Raw genomic sequence first — 18,795 nt, 5'->3', positions numbered from 1 at the left:
AGTTAACAATTTAACACCTGAAAAGAAAATTAATAAAATTACAAACTTTAAAAAAATAGCAATTGAAATGTTGTAATTTGCTAACACTTAACTAAATACATAATTTGTTTACATGATTTTTAAAAAGTTAATGTTAGATTTTCATTTTAATTTTTATCATTGTAAAAGAGAAAAAAATGAAAAATTAGTAAATTATTATGTATAATATGGCCGTTAATAGTTGAAGGTACATAGATGTTTTTAAGAAATTTCCTTAGCAAATGTCAATACATTTTATAAATTTAATAAAAATAAGATGATGTTGATAGATAAGTATAATTATATTGAAATGAATCAAATTTATATCTTACATTTCTTGTGTTACAGGATGGTATTTTTTTATTTTTTTAGGTTTTTTGTTTTTCGGATGCTAACATAAATCTATTAGCAAATAATAATGAAAGTGACAGACTTAGATACATAGTACTAAGTATCAAAAATGTAAATAGTATAAATCTATAAAAACATTATTACACTTGACCAAAAATAGTATTTACATGTTCATTTATTTATTGTACAATAATTTAATTTTTTGTTTTACTTTGCAACTGATGAATAATTTATAATTTTAACACTATTACGATGGTTCTATATTTTTATGAGCTTAATAAAATACAAAATATAAATTACTATAACATACATATAATATATATATATATTATATTAAATAAAAACAATAAAATATTACATAATTTCAATATACTATCTAGTATTTTCTTCTCCTTCTCCTGGATCTTTTATTATTTGGGTGATTAGGTTGTGGAGGTGGGTCATCATCATTATCAGCATCACTTTCAACATCATCTTCATTTTTATTTTTACTCTAAAAATATTATTATTATTATAATTATTACTTATACATTCAAAAACAAAACACTGTATTACTTTTTATGTCTTACCATCTAAAACACAAATATCTAACATATCAAAATAAATGGGATTGTTCTGTTTTTTTTTTTATAAATTCATAAAAATTAAAGTATTTTTTTTTTTTTTTTAATTGAACTACTTAAGCCCGGCAACTAGGGCTATTAGCTGTTTGTAGGGGTTATGAACTATGGTAAGGGGTAAGGTTAGTACGGTACGGTAGGTTGTATTTTACAATTGTTAAGGATGATACCAAACATCATGTATGTGTGGCAAGGTTTTTAACCACTATGATCCCAAGTGGTCATTCATCCGGGAGCTAGTAGTTGTGGCCGTTACTTACTCTCAGTCATATTCCACGACTGGTAGCAGCCAACGCACCACGCCAAGCCACAATTTAAGTATTTATATTCTTTAATTAACACTTTAACCGCCATATGACTACCAGCAGTCATCTGTAATTCTCAAATGTTAGACATTTGTGACCACCAACGCCCATAGTTTATCATAACTTTCCCATATGACCGCCGGCAACCATAAATGAATTTAGAATTATATTATTAACTTTTCTATAGCGCTACAATAATGCACCAAAAAAAGGACCATAGTGTATCAGGAATTATTACAATTTTGGTACCAATAATACATTATTTTTTCTTTCAATTTTTTTTAAATATTTAGTATATATAAATTTGGAAAACATTAAAAAATATGTTTGACTTATAACAAATACCTATTAAATGACCGCCAGTCGTCATATGGTGGTTAACATGTTAATATGATAAAAATAAATATTTTACTATCCATGGCCCATGATTTCAATTATTATACAATTGAGCATTAAAGACTATCATTCAATAATCAGTTTTACATTTTATTTATTATTAAAATATACTTACAATCAATTACATATGACAGAGAATTTAGAATTTTGTGATATAACAATAAATCTTTAAATTTTTTTTAAATTTTATTTTAATAGGTTTTTAACTCAGTCTCAACAGGAAATATTTGATAACAATTTAAGAGAAGTTATAATTTTATTTTATAGGTATCCTTCTTTAAAATGGAAAATTATGGTCACACTAAACAAATACCAAAATATATAACTACTTACTTTATCCCATTCTTTTTGTAATTCATCTAGCATATTGGGAGTTAATAATCCTTGAGCTAAAAGTCTTTCTGTTAATCTTCCCTTTCCAATTTGATTTTTATTGAAATGTCTTTGATCTGAGCCTACATTAAAAAAAAATAGATGGCAATTATTAATAATTTATTTCTACTTAATGATTTTAAGATTTACCTCTTAAATAATTATGTTTATGTCTTGCAACATTAAATTCTTCTTCAATTGAATCACTGCTTGGACTAGATGATTCAGAATTCTTTAAAAGTCTAGTAATTTGAACTACACCTTGTTCAATAATATCATCTAATTCTGATTGCATGTCTCTTACTAAGTTTGCTTCAAGAAATAAATCAGAAAACCTATAACTATAAAACATAAAAAGTGTAAAATAACTATAACAATAAAATAATAATTTTTCTAAAAAACAACACAAACCTAAACCATAAGTATAAGTCCAAAACATCAAACACTGCTTCTAAATGTACCAAATCAATAATAGTTTTTGGAATAGTGAAAGGCCATCCAATATGTTTACATAACCAATCAAACGTAATAGATTCATTTTTACTATATTGTCTTGCATACTGTTATTAATAAAAATAAAAATTTTTATTAAACATAAATATTTGAACTCTAGTTAAATTAATTATACATTTGTAATAATTTTTTTTTTTTAATTTAATTATATTACACACCTTAAGAAACATGGTGCAAACAAATGGCATTTTTCTATTGATGGGAGCACAACAAAAAACATATCTTGCTCTTAGTGGTAATGGTACATGCTGTATCATATCAGCAAGAAATTTAAAATCTTCTATATTGCACATAAAATATAATGAATCGTCAACTGTAGATAATGAAATAAAAATATCCTAATACCAAAAATTAAATTATAAAATTGATTGCATAATCATATTGAAATTATAATTGTATTTAACTAACCACAAGATTGGATAATGTAGAATTTGGCAAATGGTATGCATACAATTCAATCTGATCAGCAGTTGGATGAAGTCCTGCCTTAAGTATAGGTTCTGGTTTTTCTGATAATATGTTTTTTAAGGTAGGTAAGTCTTGAGGCTTAAATGTTGTTACACAACCCTTAAATAATACGTCATAATGTTAGAAAATTTGAAAATAGTAAATATAGTGAATAATGAATAATGTTTCTGAAATTTTAAAAATCTTTTATTCACTTTTTCATATTCTGTTCCATAACGTCCAGCTCGTCCTGCAATTTGAAGTGCTTGTGAGACTGAAATAGTATCCATTTCTTTTTCTCCTTTTTCATTTAACGTTGGTTTTATTAATGAATAAAATATAACTCTTCTAATACTCCTAAAAATATAAAAAAATTTATGTTTCAGGAACTGATAATTGTTCAAAAACTTATTTTAAAACTTACAAATTTAACCCCATTCCAATAGCATCAGTAGCAACAAGAACATTACAAGAATTTTTAGGGTCATTAAATTTTTGTGCTTGGGCCAATTTTGTATTAGGTGGCAAACCACCATATATAACTGCTACCTCAATACCTCTAGATTCTATCCCTCGACTTACCTAAATTTATGTATATTTTTAAAAATAACTCTTTCAATATTGTACTTAATAAATACATTTAATTACCGTGTACACGTCATTTTTACTGAAGCAAACAATACAATCACCTGGCATAATATTATCCAAAGTACAAATTGCTGAATTTTCAATTGTTAATTCAGTGAGACGTTTATACCTACAAACCTTACAACATATCAAGATTAAAATAAATACAAAACTATTGTTTTTAATACAATACCTGGACATCTTCACCAGTTGTTATCATTAAACCTTTAACCAAATCAACTGCACCTTCTTCCCCACAAATATGAATTTCATTGGCCACTAAACCAAGCAAAGCTCTTGTCCAAGCCCAACCCCGACTAGGATCTTTCATCATTTGAATTTCATCGATGACGGCAACATCATCTGAAATGTAGAAACATTTTTTAGAATTTATCATTACAATAATTATTTTTTATTTATTTTTTTTTTAATAGAAATATTATGTAGTCAACATACAGGATGCATTTACATTTGCCATTTCAACAGTGCAAGACACATGTTTAGAAGCTTCATTTTTTTCATCTGCAAATTTTCTTTCTTCACCAGTAACCAAATCACACGGTGTACCCTAAGATAATTAAATTTATATAAAATAAAATATATAAGTATAATACATTAAAGATTATTTATTATTTAATAAAAAATGATATATTTTCGATTAACATTGAAAATTATAATCAAATAAAACTAAAACATATTATCTTGTTATCATACTCTTTCATTTGCTTTTCGATACACTTCAGTAGCTAAAAGTTTCAAAGGACCACAGTACACTCCAGAATTAGATGACAAAAATTTTTCTAAAGCATGATATGTTTTTCCACTATTTGTTGGACCAGCATGGAATATAATTTTTCGATTAATAGCTCTTGCCTCTGGATACCTATACAAAATTGTCATAATATAACATTTTAAACACTATAATATAATTTAGACTAATACTTGGTTACACAAAAACTATTTATGTTTTAAATAGACATCAACATTAATATTTTAATACAGTATTTATTTTCTGTATTAAAATAATTTTAAGATATGTTAATATGTTTTTTAATGGATTTTTAATGAATTTTGTAATCAGACTATTTTCAAAAACTGAATATTAATTCCTTAGTAATAAATGTGTATAAATATTCAGAGAATGTCACCAGTAGGAACCAATAATTGATTAAATATAATTAAAATTAAAAAAAGCTGAAATTTTAAATCTAACAATTTTGTAAAGCGTTAAATATAAATAATAATAAAATTATATTTGAAAGCTTGTTTAGTATGGGGAAATCAAACTTTAAAACTTATTTTTTCTTATAATATAGTCTAACAAAAAAGTGTTAGAAAACTTGAAATAATTTTTATCAGGACTAAGATTTTATCCACTCTTGAGTTTTGAGAGAATATTTAAAAATATGATTACATATGAAATAGAAGTTTTTATAAAGAACAGTTTTATATAAGCAAATAAGTTAAAACCTTTAAGCAGCTTTATTGAATATAAATATTACTAATAAAAAAAAAGTAATAAACAAACCAATTAGCAGGTGATCGAAGATCGCTTATTTTCTTTAAATCGTCCATACATTCAAGATGTGGAAACATTTGTTTAGCATGTCTCAAGAAATATGGAAGTATATCATCTACGTGTCCAGCTCCTTGTAAAATATCACTAATAACTACATGAAGATCAACAGGCAATGTATTGGCTTCAAGACAATATCTTCTAAAACTTATATATGCTTGGTGCTGCAAATAATCTAAAACATAATAATTATGTGAACTGAATTTAACCCATACAAATATAAAGATCAATACATAGCTAGATAAGAGTAGTAAAAAAGTATCTTACTATCCAATCCATTTTCTAAAGCTAACTGTTTGATTTCAGGCTTTTGATAAAATCTGTTTAGTACTTTTAAAAGATCGCCTTTATTTAGTCTACCAGTAAGTTCAGCTCCAACATTTATATCATCTGGGTTTGGTTTTACAGGTACTGGAACGAACAGAGTAGATAAATTGTCATCTTTTTTAAATCTTTTCTGTATGACTAAAGAAGTAAATTTTAGTTTTCCATATCTAAAAGTTCAAAATAAATTTAAATTAAAAAAAAACGACAAGAGTTACATAAACATAGATATTATCATTCATCAGTAAAAAAAAAATTTTACTACTAACACATTAAAAAAATAATTAATAATAAAACTCGGAATACCTGTGATATTTAATTAATGTACTATAATGACGGTACTTATTAGCACATAATGAAGTAAAAATATTCATTCTTTGAAATAGCACTATATAATTATATCTAAAGCGACTTTTAAGTAATAACTGTCGGCTAGCCGGTCGTTAATTTCCAACAAAATTTGTTAGTATTATTATAAAATATTTATAAAATAAAAATGACTTAGTTTTTTTATTAACGTCACTTATAGTTGAATTATTGATCAAGTTAATTGGAAAATTCGGGATATAGGATACATTGTATTTCGTCGTGCTTACAGATTTGAAAAAAATGTGCCTTCTAGCATTGTTATCACCGGATAATTTTTTTTTTTTATCCCTCGTCCGGAACATTAGTTATGGTCAATTTGGTCTATACCACGATTTATTATTATTATCAGTATTATTATCTCGTGTATTGTAATAACACAGAATATATTATTATACATACATATAATAATTGTACCATAAATCATAATTCATAATTTCAAACAGAAAACAGAACATTTCACCATTTCAATTTTCAATCGTTAAGTGTTTACTTTTTAAAAATGTTTAAAAAAGAGTAACAAAAAAAATTGTTCTAAATTTTAACTGTCATAAAAAATCACGATGTTTAACACTAATACCACATTTAAACTAGTCAAATATGTAAACCGAAGAACGCTCTTTAAAATAACGTCCTATAGAACACCACAAAAATCAATAAATTAGCTATTGTCTTATTTTCTATAAACATTTCAAACTAAAATACAAAACTTTTTTCCTCATTTAAGTGAAACAATGGAGTTTTTTAATTTTTTGGCAGACTGTTTAAAAAAAGTAAGTTTTAATTAAATTTAAAAAATAATTATCAATACCTAATTCCTATATTTTTCTTAATAAAATCAGTGTTAAATATTTAAATGTGCATATTTTTCAAATTTATTTCAACTGTTGACTTGTCAATCAAATTACCTGTGTAAATTTATCAAAATTAAATGTTAAAACCCTAATACTTGCATTCATTGAAAATAAATTATAATTTATAACAGAAATGGGCAACTCAAAGTTACTAAAAAGTTGATTTTTAGAATTTTAAAATCTAATTAGCTAAAGAGTATAGATAGCAAACAAAAAATGTCAATGACATATTAAATTTACAATTGACATTTAATTTTTATATGTATTTATTTATATAAACAACATGTTTTAATGTAAAAAAATATTATACAATAAATTACAGGTAAACGTGAAATCCTTATAAATTTACTTGAAAATTTAACATGGGCATAAAAACACTCTCCACCAATTGCCAGTCTCTGATATATAGTTTATAATTATTAGTATAAATCTCTATATTGATCTCTGCAGCCACTTCTCCTCTTATTCTTAATATACAAGCATCACTCTTTAATTTGTATTTATTAGATTTTACAATTGATTTCTTATGGATTCCAAGCTATGTTGGAATTTCGGGTAACAAAATAGCTGATCTGTTTGCAACTTCTACAAAATATTACACAAAACCACCTATTAGACAAATCTCATTTTTCGACCTACTTGCTACTAAATACGCTCAAAATTAATAACAAATGTAATTAAAAAAATATGTGGTCATCAGTTGCACTCGACTGCTTATTGGTATAGATCTATGACCCCTGTAATCTCATTCTATTGATGGTTTCATAAATAGCCCCTACCTAGATTGTTCATTTTTCGAGACTCTCATTAGAACACAATTTACTTTCTGAACATGCCTTTTACTTTTCTTTAAATTACTACTCTTTTTGTACTCACCATGTTGAGGAAGCTATCTGTGATTTCATTAATTTTTTTGCCAACTGCCCATCATTCTCCTATCCTTATTTAAATTTTTTTTATTTCTTAGCTAGTAACAATATTATCTTAATATACCCTTAAGTTGTGTAAATTCTTCTTTTAGACTTGTTGTTATTAATATATTGAAGTTTTTTGAATTTGTTGGATTCTTGATTTAATCTTAATGTAGCTATGTTTTCAGTATTTTATATATTATATATTATTTGTAATATTGTTTATTGTTTTTTTTCTTATTTTTATTTAAATATATAGTTGTAATTATTAAGCTGTTTTAATTTAAATATTGGAAGATATTTAAAAAAAAAAAATGAATAGTTGCATACATATTACAGATCAGAAAAAATAGATTTTACATCTGTGTCATTGGCTAAGATTAATGACTAATGTAATGCTAGATTGCATAAAAAATGAATTATACAATAATTTAAGTGCTCACCAATATTTTGAAGTACTAAGTTACAATAGGGATCTAACCATTATATCAATTTTTAAAATATTTACATATTTTGTGTATCATAATGAATGTTTTATTAAACTAGATGAAATCTGATGACACATTACCACGAGTTACATCTCCACGCATGTATAATGATGGCAATATTACATTTGAAGGATTAATGGTGGTTTTTGCATCATTTTCTACATATTTGCAATATTTAAACATTTATAGATCAGTGTGGTGGTTACCAAATTCAAATTATACATTATGGGTAAGATTTTATATATTAATATAATATTAAAATAGCTTTGCGCAGTGGTGATATTGTAACCAGTGAGGTTCATCCGAGATGCGATTATTGCTAGTTGAAATAATATTAAAATATTTTTTTCTACATAGTATTCCTATAGTATATTTCTAAATTAAATATGAAATTATTTTGTTAAAAATGGACAAATTGTTAGTGCATATTATTTTATTGTGCATTAATAATTTATGTTACAATAAAAAATCTAATGTAATTCAAAATTGAATTGTTGTTAATCACTTTAAACTAAATTACACTATTACACTATTAGTTGCATCTTTGTTTTTTAACCATAATGGTACAATATATATTTAAAATAAAAATTATTATATTTTATTTTTTATAAATTCTAAATTTTATTTATAAAAACCTAATAAAAAAAAAAATCTAATTATAATTTCAAATAATAAAATACTACAAATCTATTGAGAACTGATTTATAGTAAATATAAGTATTATTACCTATTGTGTTTCTAATTATAATGAGTTGGTATTAAGGTTATCTTAAATACCTAGTTGTAAAATATGTTTGAAAATTGTTTAATATAAGATAGTTTATACCATAGAGCGGCTAATGTTTTAATATTGAATAACAACTTTTTATAGCTATAGTTAAATTAGGTATAATAATAATTAAAACATATTAAAAATCAAAAAATTATCTATTATATTTTTTTATTACTTATTTAGCAGTCTCAATTGATATAAATATTTTTCTAAATTTGTCACATTAATAAAATAAAGAATTAAAAATGGATTCTACTAATAATATTACTAAATTATTTTTAAATCTTATGAATTATGATCTAATAATGTTCAACATTATTTTTCTTTTTCTTTTTTCAGAAAATCCATTTAATTGATTATCAAGTGGTAATATTTATACTGGCTATGCATTGTCGTAGATTTATATATTGCTTAATAACATGGGTTTTCCACATGTTATGTCCTCAAAATTATTGGAAATTTATTAGACTGTTCATTAGGTAAGGTTATTATTATTTTAAATATGAAATACATTTTTTAACATAAATATTATATACCATATATTTTTTTAGATTATTTGTTTCAGTCACACTATTCCTTTTATTAGCTCTATTGGCATTTGATCTCTATTTAAAATATGATTATTTAATAATAATGTACTTATTTATGCCGTAAGTCAATAATCAATTTTTATATAATAAATAAGTGTTTTCATTTTAAAACTAACAATTGATTTATTATAGAATAATTGGTTATTTATGCTATTATGGCTTTAAAGCATGTCCATTTTTCGACATGATGTGTATTAGTGAAAAAGAAATAATTATCAATGGAAAACCATTAAGTAAGTTTTTAAATTATTATAAACATTTATACTTAATGGCTTTAAATTAACAGTTGATTCAACTTTAAATATTATATTATTAACTAGGGTTGCCATTTTTAAAAAAAGGTAAGTAAAAATTAAAACATAGTTACATAATTTGGTATATTTATACTTTACTGAAATGTATGGCATACTAGGCATTTAAAGTTTTTATAGTTGATAAAAAACTTCAAATAGCTATAATTTTGAAACCAAGTTCAAAATTATAAAAGAAAAAAAATTCAAAATTATAAATATTATTATTATTTTTATTATTTTTTATTCAAAATTCTGATTGTATCGATATTTTTTTAACAAATAAAAATGACTAAAAACATTTGTGTCCGGTAACGCAAAAAGTTTCAACACTTTATATCCAATAAAAAACATTAAATATAATTTTACATGCATTAGTAATTTTATTTGTACACCAAAATTATTTGCTTATCTTAAACCTGAAAATTTAAGAATATTTTTTTTGTAAGACTAATATCAAGGTCCTTTTTTGATAAATGGCAACTTTTTTGTTAACAATAACTATTTAAATAATCATATAACTTTACCATAATTGATAGAACTTATTAACATAACTTCTAAAAATTTCAGTTCAATATACGAATATGCACATATGTACATCAAATCCAAAAATAATTCGATCAGAAGTGGAAAATATGAGAGATGATTTTAACAATAGGCTAACCCAAATACTGTTTTCTTCTTTTTTCTCAGCATATTATGCATGTTTTTTACCACTAGTATTTGTACAAGTATGTTATTTTATTATTTTTAAATAAACACAGTACCTAATAGTTTTCTAATTTTTCATGTGTGAATCTCTATGTAATGGTAATTGAAAAAAAAATCTGTTCACTATTAGGAAAATGAACCATATAAAGATCCTTTAGCTGAACTATTAAAGTATTTACAATTATTATTCTTAACATAGAGATTTACATTTTTGAGAAATGTTTGTATTCTATAAATATATATTTCACTGTATTAACGATTATGAAAACACAACTAATCTATTACCTATAAAAATCAGTATATTGTTTTTTAATTTTTACATAATTATTTTATGGGAAAATTATCCAATCATTATGGTTGAACCATAAACTGATATCTACATGAAATGATTACAAACTTTTAAATGTTTGCAGTTGATATCCTATTGAAACAATTTTGATGCTTTTTACGAATAACTTTAAAATTTGGTTAATTGTTTGGATAATTATCCCTTTTATTTTATTTCGTTAAATTATTTTTGTTTAATTACATGTATATATATATGTATTTTAGACTTATGTTGTCTATGAAGAACATTGGGTGTTAATGCATTTTCCTTTTGTTATGATGACTATGGGCATGATGCTATGCATTCATTATTATCCTGTTAAGTAAGGAATTATTTATACTACTCGAATACAATTTTGAATGTAAATTTTGATTCTAATTAGATCAATGAATGTATTAATTTTATTATGATGTGCGTTTATTTTTATTAGTGTTTATATGTCATCATCTTTTGGAGCTGTAAAATGCCTCAATTTTCAACTTAATGAGTGGTCCTTGTTAGTAAATTTGATCTAGTTAATAATTTAGAAGGTTGAAAATAAAAAATTCTCAATCCTTTTCAAAATAACCTGGAAACAAAAACTAAGGAAAATTAGGAATTTTTACGTAAAACTAACTTTCAACAGCATTGATTTCTTTATTTTTTTATAAATTTAAAATGTAAAAATGTTTACAATGTTTACATTATCATTGTTTAGTCTTGGTACAATTTTTAAAATATTAATTTTTAACAATTTTTTAGTAATTAAAATTTTCTAATTTTTTTAGTTTATTTTTTAAAGAATTATTTTGTGAAGATCAAGAGTTAACAAAATAATTCAAAATAATGAAAATTTACAAATTATTTTATAGTTGAAAAATTATAGAATGTTAATTTTTATAGATAAAGCATGAAAAATTAATAGAAGATTTCTTATAAGTAATATTAAAATTAAAAAAACTAAAAAAATAAAATAATTTTTTTATTAATAATTGCCATTTGAAATTTATTTCATTTATTTTTTTTTTTATAAATATGCATTAAAATGTAATCTCTTGGTTAAAATTGTTGAAAATTTAATACAAGATTCCACAACATTTTTTCTTTTTCTTTTAATAAAAATATTATAAATAAATATGTTTAAATTTGTCAAAATCAATGCTTAATTTATAAATTGATTATGATTATCTTCATAAGTGTTTACTATTATAACTAAAAATTCTAAAAATTTACAAATATAATTTACTTGGATATTTATAGAAATGTAATATTGACTCAAAATTATTTTTAATACAATATGATACATTACAATAATAATGTAATAATTGCAATGTTTTTATAAAAATTGAATTAACCTTCTGTGTTATTTATAGTAAAATAAATTGCTCTAAAATCAATATCAATAAACATTTAAAATATATTTAGTGATATTAGTTAACAGACTGTCTCCACTCAGAATCGTTTTTTGTATACAATGATTTATTGAATTCAATTTTGACACATCTATTATATTGGACCACTTGATGCCTAGATTCAACAGAGCATTATCCACTTGACCACCTTTTTAAAAAAAATATGTTGCAAAGAATATATTATTTAGAGATTTAAATATAATGTAAAAAAAGGAATTTAGTTTTAATTATTAATTGTGATATACATAGGTATTTTGATCACTTACATAAAGCAGCTATGCACTTGGGCCGTTGGAAGAGAGTAAAATTAGATCGTCCTCACCTACCTATACATTTGTACGTATCAATATTTTTTATACTTATGTTGGCTGTTAACTAAAAGAATGTTGTAGATGGTCAGAAGAAGTGGTATGGCAACAAGGATCATTAGTTCGACATAATCAGTGTTTGTATAAGGCTGAAGGAGTATCGAATGTAGCCGAACCAGGAAAAAATTCTGACAAAGTTTTTTATGTAAGTATACATAAAATATAAATTTTGCACTAAAAGTTTTTAATAATCTATTTATATATGTATATTAAGAGAATTTTCAGTAATCCTTCAGAAACAGTATTTTTTACATTAGCATCAATGCAAGTATCATTTATGATAGTATTAATAATAGCACTAATTATCAGTTTTCAATGGCATCATATATTTTATCTTTCGTTTGTAATGCTATTAAATTATGTTACATTGTGTAAGACTTTGTTTAATTATCGTATGACTGCCAAGATATACAAATTGTTAAAGGAAAAAACTCAATAGACTGTAGATAATTTTCTGAATTGATTAAACTATTGTGTCAGACTTTTGCACATTATATTTTTATCAATTGTTTGAACATAGGTCTATTTAATAATAACTACTATATATTATGATGAAAACTATTAATTTATGTCAATTTAAAATTGTATTATAATCTAAGATTTGAATGTTTTTATTATTAACTTATGTACAGTATTTAAAACAAATTTCATTGCTCTGATCAATATGTAAATATTACAAATATTTGTAGCAACAATAATTGTGATTTTCCTCAAATTATTCCAACATTTATTTTAATACTCAATTAGTGATGATAGCAAGTTCCTCAATTTTTTTGTATTTTTTTTACTTTAAACACAAATCTAGTCAAAAAGTTTGTATTACTTAATAAGTACTTAATTACAATATAATTAAAGTTAACAACATTGTAAATCTTTTTTTATTTTTTTAGTGCATTAGGTTGTTTGTCATACCACGTTTAGCTTTTATTCAATATTAATATAAGTTAATCTTCAATTACTTAGCACTAAAACATATTAAGATTTATTTGTCCTCGATATTTATATTAGCTACTGAACAAAATAAAATGTATTTAATATTTTATTTCTCACAGCATAAATCAATGAGGATATTATATTATTTTTAGTTACTAGTTGTAAATAATTATCTGTTTTTTTTTTTTTTTTGCAAAAATTTTTTCTGATCTTAAGTAAAATCTTAATGATAATCTGTTTTTAAGTATTTGAATTTTCTAAAAATAAAATGTAAGTCATGTTCAAAATACTTAACAACCTTTTAATATATATAGTCACTATGCAATGCACAATGGTGGTTTTTATTAATTTAATATTTAAAATCAAGATTAAAAATTTTCAAAATGCAGTAGTTACTTAGTAAATCTAGGTTATACAAATTCTCATATTAATTGATTGCTAATAATTATTTATTTAACATATTTATGTTAATGTACATCAATTTCTCTAAAAATTTATGATAGAAAATAAAAGTTGATTACATCAATAAACTACAGTAAGACCAATTTGAATATTACTTATAGTAAACAAAAAAATAATCATTCACGAATTCAACTTTTTTTAACTCTTATAACTTTTATTCTTTTTCATACCTCCATATTGATAATTTATTAGAGTCCTACAATAAAAAGTAAAATAATTGTAATACCTAATAAAATAAGTATAGTATATAATATAATATTTATTATTTCAATTTACTTGTACAATGATGTTGTCTACAGCAAGCTCATCTCTTAAAGTATCACAAAGTTTTAAGATATCTTGTTTTTTAATATCAGACTTTGATTGTAATGCTAATTGTCTAAGTTTATTTCTAAAATTTACTGTGGTATTAATAATTGAAGTGTTTTCAGCATCAGACTTGAACTAAAAATATAATTATTTAATAAAAAAAATTGTATTAATTTATTTATTATTCATTTTTATTGTTTATTCATTACCTTTGTATTAGCTAGATTGATTCCAAATGAGTCCAACGTTTTAAATACTAAATTTAATGCCTGAATCACTTCCAATTTTGAACAATTAAAATGAAAGTCCTAAATTTAAATTATACACCTTATTTTAAAATTAAAATTATATTTAAAAAAAGTTTATATTACCATTGTAAGTAATTTATTGAATATGTTTATAAGCTCAATAAGTAAATTTAAAGCTTTTGGTGTATTAAAATTATCTGCTAAATTGATTAATATATCATTTTCAATATCATTCATTTTCTGAAATAAAAGTGTTAAATTTAAGGTATGATCATTTTAATTGTAAAATTTTCTTACTTTTAGCAATGTAATATCAGGAGTAAGCTTAATGTTACAATTATTTAAATGAGCATAGCAATTAGTGATGAAACAATCAAATTTTTTTAATACTCCGCAAGCTATATCCATTGTACTTTCATTAAATTCCAAATCTAAAATATTTATACAGGTCAACGATTAAATTATTGATTAAACCAAATTATAATGCTCTTCCTAGAAATATTTGATAGATTAAAAAAATATAATTAGTATCAGAATATTTACTATTTTTGTAATTTGATAATAAACATAATGTTCGAAATTGATTTGCGGTATATGATTTGAGTAGTTCTTTAACACTGATGGTGTTTAATAATGATTTCGACATTTTAATATTATCACCTACATGCAAATGTCCTAAAAAACAAAAAATTTTATTATTCTATATAACAAGAAAAAGCAAATAATTGAGTAAGAACCTGTATGTATCCAATATTTAACCCAATCATCAACATCATGATAAGCACAGCATTGAGCTTCTTCATTTTCGTGATGTGGGAATAGTAAATCTATTCCTCCAGAATGTATGTCAACACTGGATCCAAAATAATGACTGTAAACAATTAATAAAACCAAATATACATGGTAACAAAAAAAAAATTAAAATACAATAACAAATTTACACATTAAGTATATGTAAAATAATGAGTAAATACCTAGCAATAGCAGAACATTCAATGTGCCAACCTGGCCTTCCTGGTCCCCATGGTGAATCCCAAGAAGGTTCGCCAGGTTTTGTTGCTTTCCACAGAGCAAAATCTAAATTACTTCTCTTGAACATATGAGGCACAACTTCAGGCACTTTAACGATCTTTCCATATTTTTTATACTTGGTAGTATCAAAAAATAATGAACCTTTTTACATTGAAACTATTAAACCTAAAAGGCTTTTTCAACATTTACAACCAAAATATCTTAGAATCACTTTTAAAACTTACCATCAGCTGCAGAGTAAACTAAATCTTTATCAAATAGGTTTTGAATAACATTTAAAACTTGAGGAATAAAATCAGTGACTCTTGCTATAACAGCTGGTTTATTTATGTTTAGCAAATTTAAATCTTCAATAAATTCTATTTCGTAATTTCTAAAAATAATTAATAACTCATTCAATAATTATTTTATAGTCAAAAATAAGATTAATATGATTAACATAGTATAGGTAATCTAAACCTTGCTAATTGAAGTGGATTCGTGTTTAAGGTACGTGCTTTTGAAATAATTTTATCATCCACATTGGTTATATTCATTACTTGAAACACAGAAAATTGAAAATAATTCTCCAAAATTCTCCTAATAATGTCAAACTTAACGTAACAGCTAAACAAATTTATACAAAAGTTGTTGCTTAAATCTTTTAAATGATATTAAGGTATTAAAATAGAAAAACTGACCTTGCGTGCCCAATATGCATGGAGTCGTATACTGTGGGACCGCATACATACCACGTCAAAAGCTTGTTACATTTCAAAGGTTCTTTGGTCTTAGTTTTACAATTGTACACCAACACATTCGATTTGTTTGTGGAAAACGAACGATTGGTAAGCAAACTACTAAGAACACCGAGATTACGCATGATGGGCTGTTTATGTTAAAAATCAACAAGATGAATGATCAATATTATTCTAAGACCTAACTATAATTTTGAAATATTCGATTTTCTGTAATCGTTAGAAATTTTGAAATTATTACGAGCACTAATCAGTTATTAGACTCAAGTGTTCAACCTCGAGTACCAACATTTAGAAATTCTGAATTCAATCCAGATAACTCAAATTCACTTCAACAGTTGATAAGAAATATAATAACAATTGTTTTAGATAAACATGTAAATATAATCTTATCTGAGTTATTACTAATAATAATAATAAAAAATATCTGACTAATTACTGTCACTTTGATCCTAATTGGTAATCACGACTTAAAATCTTTTTTGTAATCGTGCTTGACGGTGAATAAAGCCATAAGGCATGAAGCACGGTGGCCTTTATGGTTTTTTATGAAGTAGAAACCCACTTAAACACAAAAAATAAATTATTTTACTATTTAAAAAGTTATTTAAAACAATAACATTGTATACTAAAAATTAATTTGTCAAACTTTAATTTAATTAGAAATATATAATTTGTGTGTTTTTTTTTTAATATTATTTATTTATTTATTTAATTTTTAATATGGTGCAAATAAATACTATAACCCCCTTCTCCCTTCAACTTGGTCATAGGTACCTTGGAGCCCAGATCTGAATGTGATGAGTGTAGTCCACAGATTATAAGAAAATTAATTCACTTAACCTAATCACTCAAAGACTGATTTCAGCATATCATTTCAGACCAACCCTTCTGCTAATATTTAAAAAAAAAAATATTAGTTTTGAATTTATTAATTTTTTTATATTTTTATACTAAAAGAAATAATAAAAGAAATTTATTAAACAGCAGTACTACAGATTGATACTACCAAATTTGATGTAAACTACCAAGAAATATTAAAACACAATTTTAGACTACAGTTGAAATAGAGTTTATAATTTCCTAAACATCTATTTTATGCATAGTTGTGCCTTAGTTATAACTTATAACTAATGAATAATAAAAAGTAATTACATTTATGGATTATACATAAAGGAAAATTTGTACAACTGATACTTGGTCCATTTTTCTTTTTAATTTTAGTCTTACCAATATCTTGTACGCAGGTTACTATAACATTTTTTAGATACATTAATTTTATTTTCTATTCAGACTACTTACTACTACTACTACAACAACATTTTGACTCTGGTTTCACCTGTGGGGTATGTCTCATTGAATGAATGATAAATTAGAGATGGTCAAGATAAAATGCTTTCTATTTTTTTTTAAAAAAAAAAAAATACATTACATTATTTATTTATTTATTTATTTTTATATATATATAAACAGTCTGTGTATTTGTATAAATAAATGACAAATAATTCAAAAATTGTTAATACATTTATTTTCTCATTGATTAGAAAATAAAACTAGGTATTAAATATATCAAAAGTCGAAACAATTATATTTTATCAACAAATAATTGTTTATTATAAAAAAAATGTGCATAAAAAAAATGTACTCCATCCATTGACTATAAATTATTTCAAGTAAGTAGTGTGATATAGTATAACATGAATATTAATAAATATGCTGTTTAAAAAAAAATTAACCAATAGCATTATCTTACTTTTCATTGGTGAAACTTAAATTAATTATACATGACAAATTTATAACACAGTATTATATTGTATTACTTTTACTCATTTTTTAATACAGAAAACAATATTTAACTTTTGCTTTTGTTCTATAAGTATATTATATTTAATAAAAACTAATAACAAGCAGCCAAATTAAAATTCAAAATATATACTGATATGTAAACAATGATTAGCTCCAGGGAACCTGATTTAATATTAAAAAATAATAATAATAATAATAATAATAATATCACCAGTATGATTTCACAGTATAATTATTAAACTTGTCATGATTATATTATACATTATATAAAAAGTGATTAAACAACAATTATTAGACTTATATCTACTATACATTATAAAAAAAATTAAATACTTTTTAGTTTCTAAATTATACGAATAAATACTAAATAATTCACGTATTCTGTTTTATTTTTTTACAAAACAATAATAAAATTAATCTTCAATAACTAAGTAAGACAATCACTTGATTAAAACAGTTTAAAAAAAAAAAATTTAAAAAAAAAAAAAACAAGAAAACGTGAACATTTTAAATTTTAAGCATACAAATACATTTATTCATAAAAATATATATAAATTTATAAATTAAACAAAAATGGATTTCTCTTTAAATAACATATTATAATTGTAGTAATTAATAAAATTAAGACAATAAGTAATCAATAGATAACA

At 23.4% G+C, this 18,795-nt stretch overlaps 3 protein-coding genes and 1 non-coding gene across 4 annotated transcripts; 2 read left to right on the top strand and 2 right to left on the bottom strand.

The window, feature by feature from the left end:
* Window positions 1–682: 682 nt before the first annotated feature.
* LOC112598759 (ATP-dependent RNA helicase SUV3 homolog, mitochondrial) lies at window positions 683–6,163 on the bottom strand. Its single transcript, XM_025345354.1, has 15 exons — window positions 5,856–6,163; window positions 5,493–5,719; window positions 5,178–5,400; window positions 4,364–4,532; window positions 4,106–4,217; window positions 3,843–4,012; window positions 3,671–3,787; window positions 3,447–3,604; window positions 3,238–3,379; window positions 2,984–3,142; window positions 2,734–2,913; window positions 2,474–2,622; window positions 2,213–2,403; window positions 2,024–2,145; window positions 683–862 (listed from the first exon to the last, which is right to left on the bottom strand). Exons 1-15 carry the CDS (start codon window positions 5,921–5,923, stop codon window positions 746–748), a joined length of 2,304 nt encoding a protein of 767 aa, XP_025201139.1. The 5' UTR covers window positions 5,924–6,163; the 3' UTR covers window positions 683–745.
* A 164-nt stretch (window positions 6,164–6,327) lies between these two features.
* Window positions 6,328–13,162, top strand: LOC112598970 (transmembrane protein 39A). The gene is made up of 10 exons (XM_025345652.1): window positions 6,328–6,688; window positions 8,227–8,397; window positions 9,280–9,419; window positions 9,492–9,590; window positions 9,663–9,763; window positions 10,391–10,551; window positions 11,084–11,181; window positions 12,500–12,586; window positions 12,643–12,763; window positions 12,833–13,162. Exons 1-10 carry the CDS (start codon window positions 6,650–6,652, stop codon window positions 13,055–13,057), a joined length of 1,242 nt encoding a protein of 413 aa, XP_025201437.1. The 5' UTR covers window positions 6,328–6,649; the 3' UTR covers window positions 13,058–13,162.
* LOC112599247 lies at window positions 8,431–8,549 on the top strand. Its single transcript, XR_003114929.1, has one exon. It is a non-coding gene; the product is annotated as a U4 spliceosomal RNA (small nuclear RNA).
* A 744-nt stretch (window positions 13,163–13,906) lies between the features above and the next one.
* Window positions 13,907–16,662, bottom strand: LOC112598959 (probable cysteine--tRNA ligase, mitochondrial). Its single transcript, XM_025345634.1, has 11 exons — window positions 16,283–16,662; window positions 16,062–16,208; window positions 15,827–15,975; window positions 15,545–15,743; window positions 15,308–15,441; window positions 15,114–15,245; window positions 14,868–15,001; window positions 14,694–14,810; window positions 14,532–14,630; window positions 14,290–14,457; window positions 13,907–14,209 (listed from the first exon to the last, which is right to left on the bottom strand). Exons 1-11 carry the CDS (start codon window positions 16,462–16,464, stop codon window positions 14,168–14,170), a joined length of 1,503 nt encoding a protein of 500 aa, XP_025201419.1. The 5' UTR covers window positions 16,465–16,662; the 3' UTR covers window positions 13,907–14,167.
* Window positions 16,663–18,795: the final 2,133 nt, after the last annotated feature.

This window comes from Melanaphis sacchari, unplaced genomic scaffold (genome assembly GCF_002803265.2).
Source record: "Melanaphis sacchari strain LSU unplaced genomic scaffold, SCAv2.0 Contig4_pilon_pilon, whole genome shotgun sequence".
Classification (NCBI taxonomy): domain Eukaryota; kingdom Metazoa; phylum Arthropoda; class Insecta; order Hemiptera; family Aphididae; genus Melanaphis; species Melanaphis sacchari.
The sequence above is the reverse complement of the archived record's forward strand: the minus strand, read 5'-3'. Positions and strand labels throughout refer to the sequence as shown.

Bases quoted from the DNA above. Each gene is read 5' to 3' on its own strand.
- LOC112598970 (XM_025345652.1), top strand. From the start codon at position 6,650: ATGGAGTTTTTTAATTTTTTGGCAGACTGTTTAAAAAAA. The intron at 11,182-12,499 runs GTAAGGAATTAT...TGATATACATAG, and splicing joins ATTCATTATTATCCTGTTAA to GTATTTTGATCACTTACATA. The intron at 12,587-12,642 runs GTACGTATCAAT...AGAATGTTGTAG, and splicing joins CCTCACCTACCTATACATTT to ATGGTCAGAAGAAGTGGTAT.
- LOC112598759 (XM_025345354.1), bottom strand. From the start codon at position 5,923: ATGAATATTTTTACTTCATTATGTGCTAATAAGTACCGTCATTATAGT. The intron at 5,720-5,855 runs GTATTCCGAGTT...TTGAACTTTTAG, and splicing joins ACATTAATTAAATATCACAG to ATATGGAAAACTAAAATTTA. The intron at 2,623-2,733 runs GTGTGTAATATA...TATTAATAACAG, and splicing joins TTTGCACCATGTTTCTTAAG to TATGCAAGACAATATAGTAA.
- LOC112598959 (XM_025345634.1), bottom strand. From the start codon at position 16,464: ATGCGTAATCTCGGTGTTCTTAGTAGTTTGCTTACCAATCGTTCGTTT. The intron at 15,976-16,061 runs GTTTAGATTACC...AATTATTTTTAG, and splicing joins AATCCACTTCAATTAGCAAG to AAATTACGAAATAGAATTTA. The intron at 14,210-14,289 runs GTAAATTGAAAT...TTTTTATTGTAG, and splicing joins TAGACAACATCATTGTACAA to GACTCTAATAAATTATCAAT.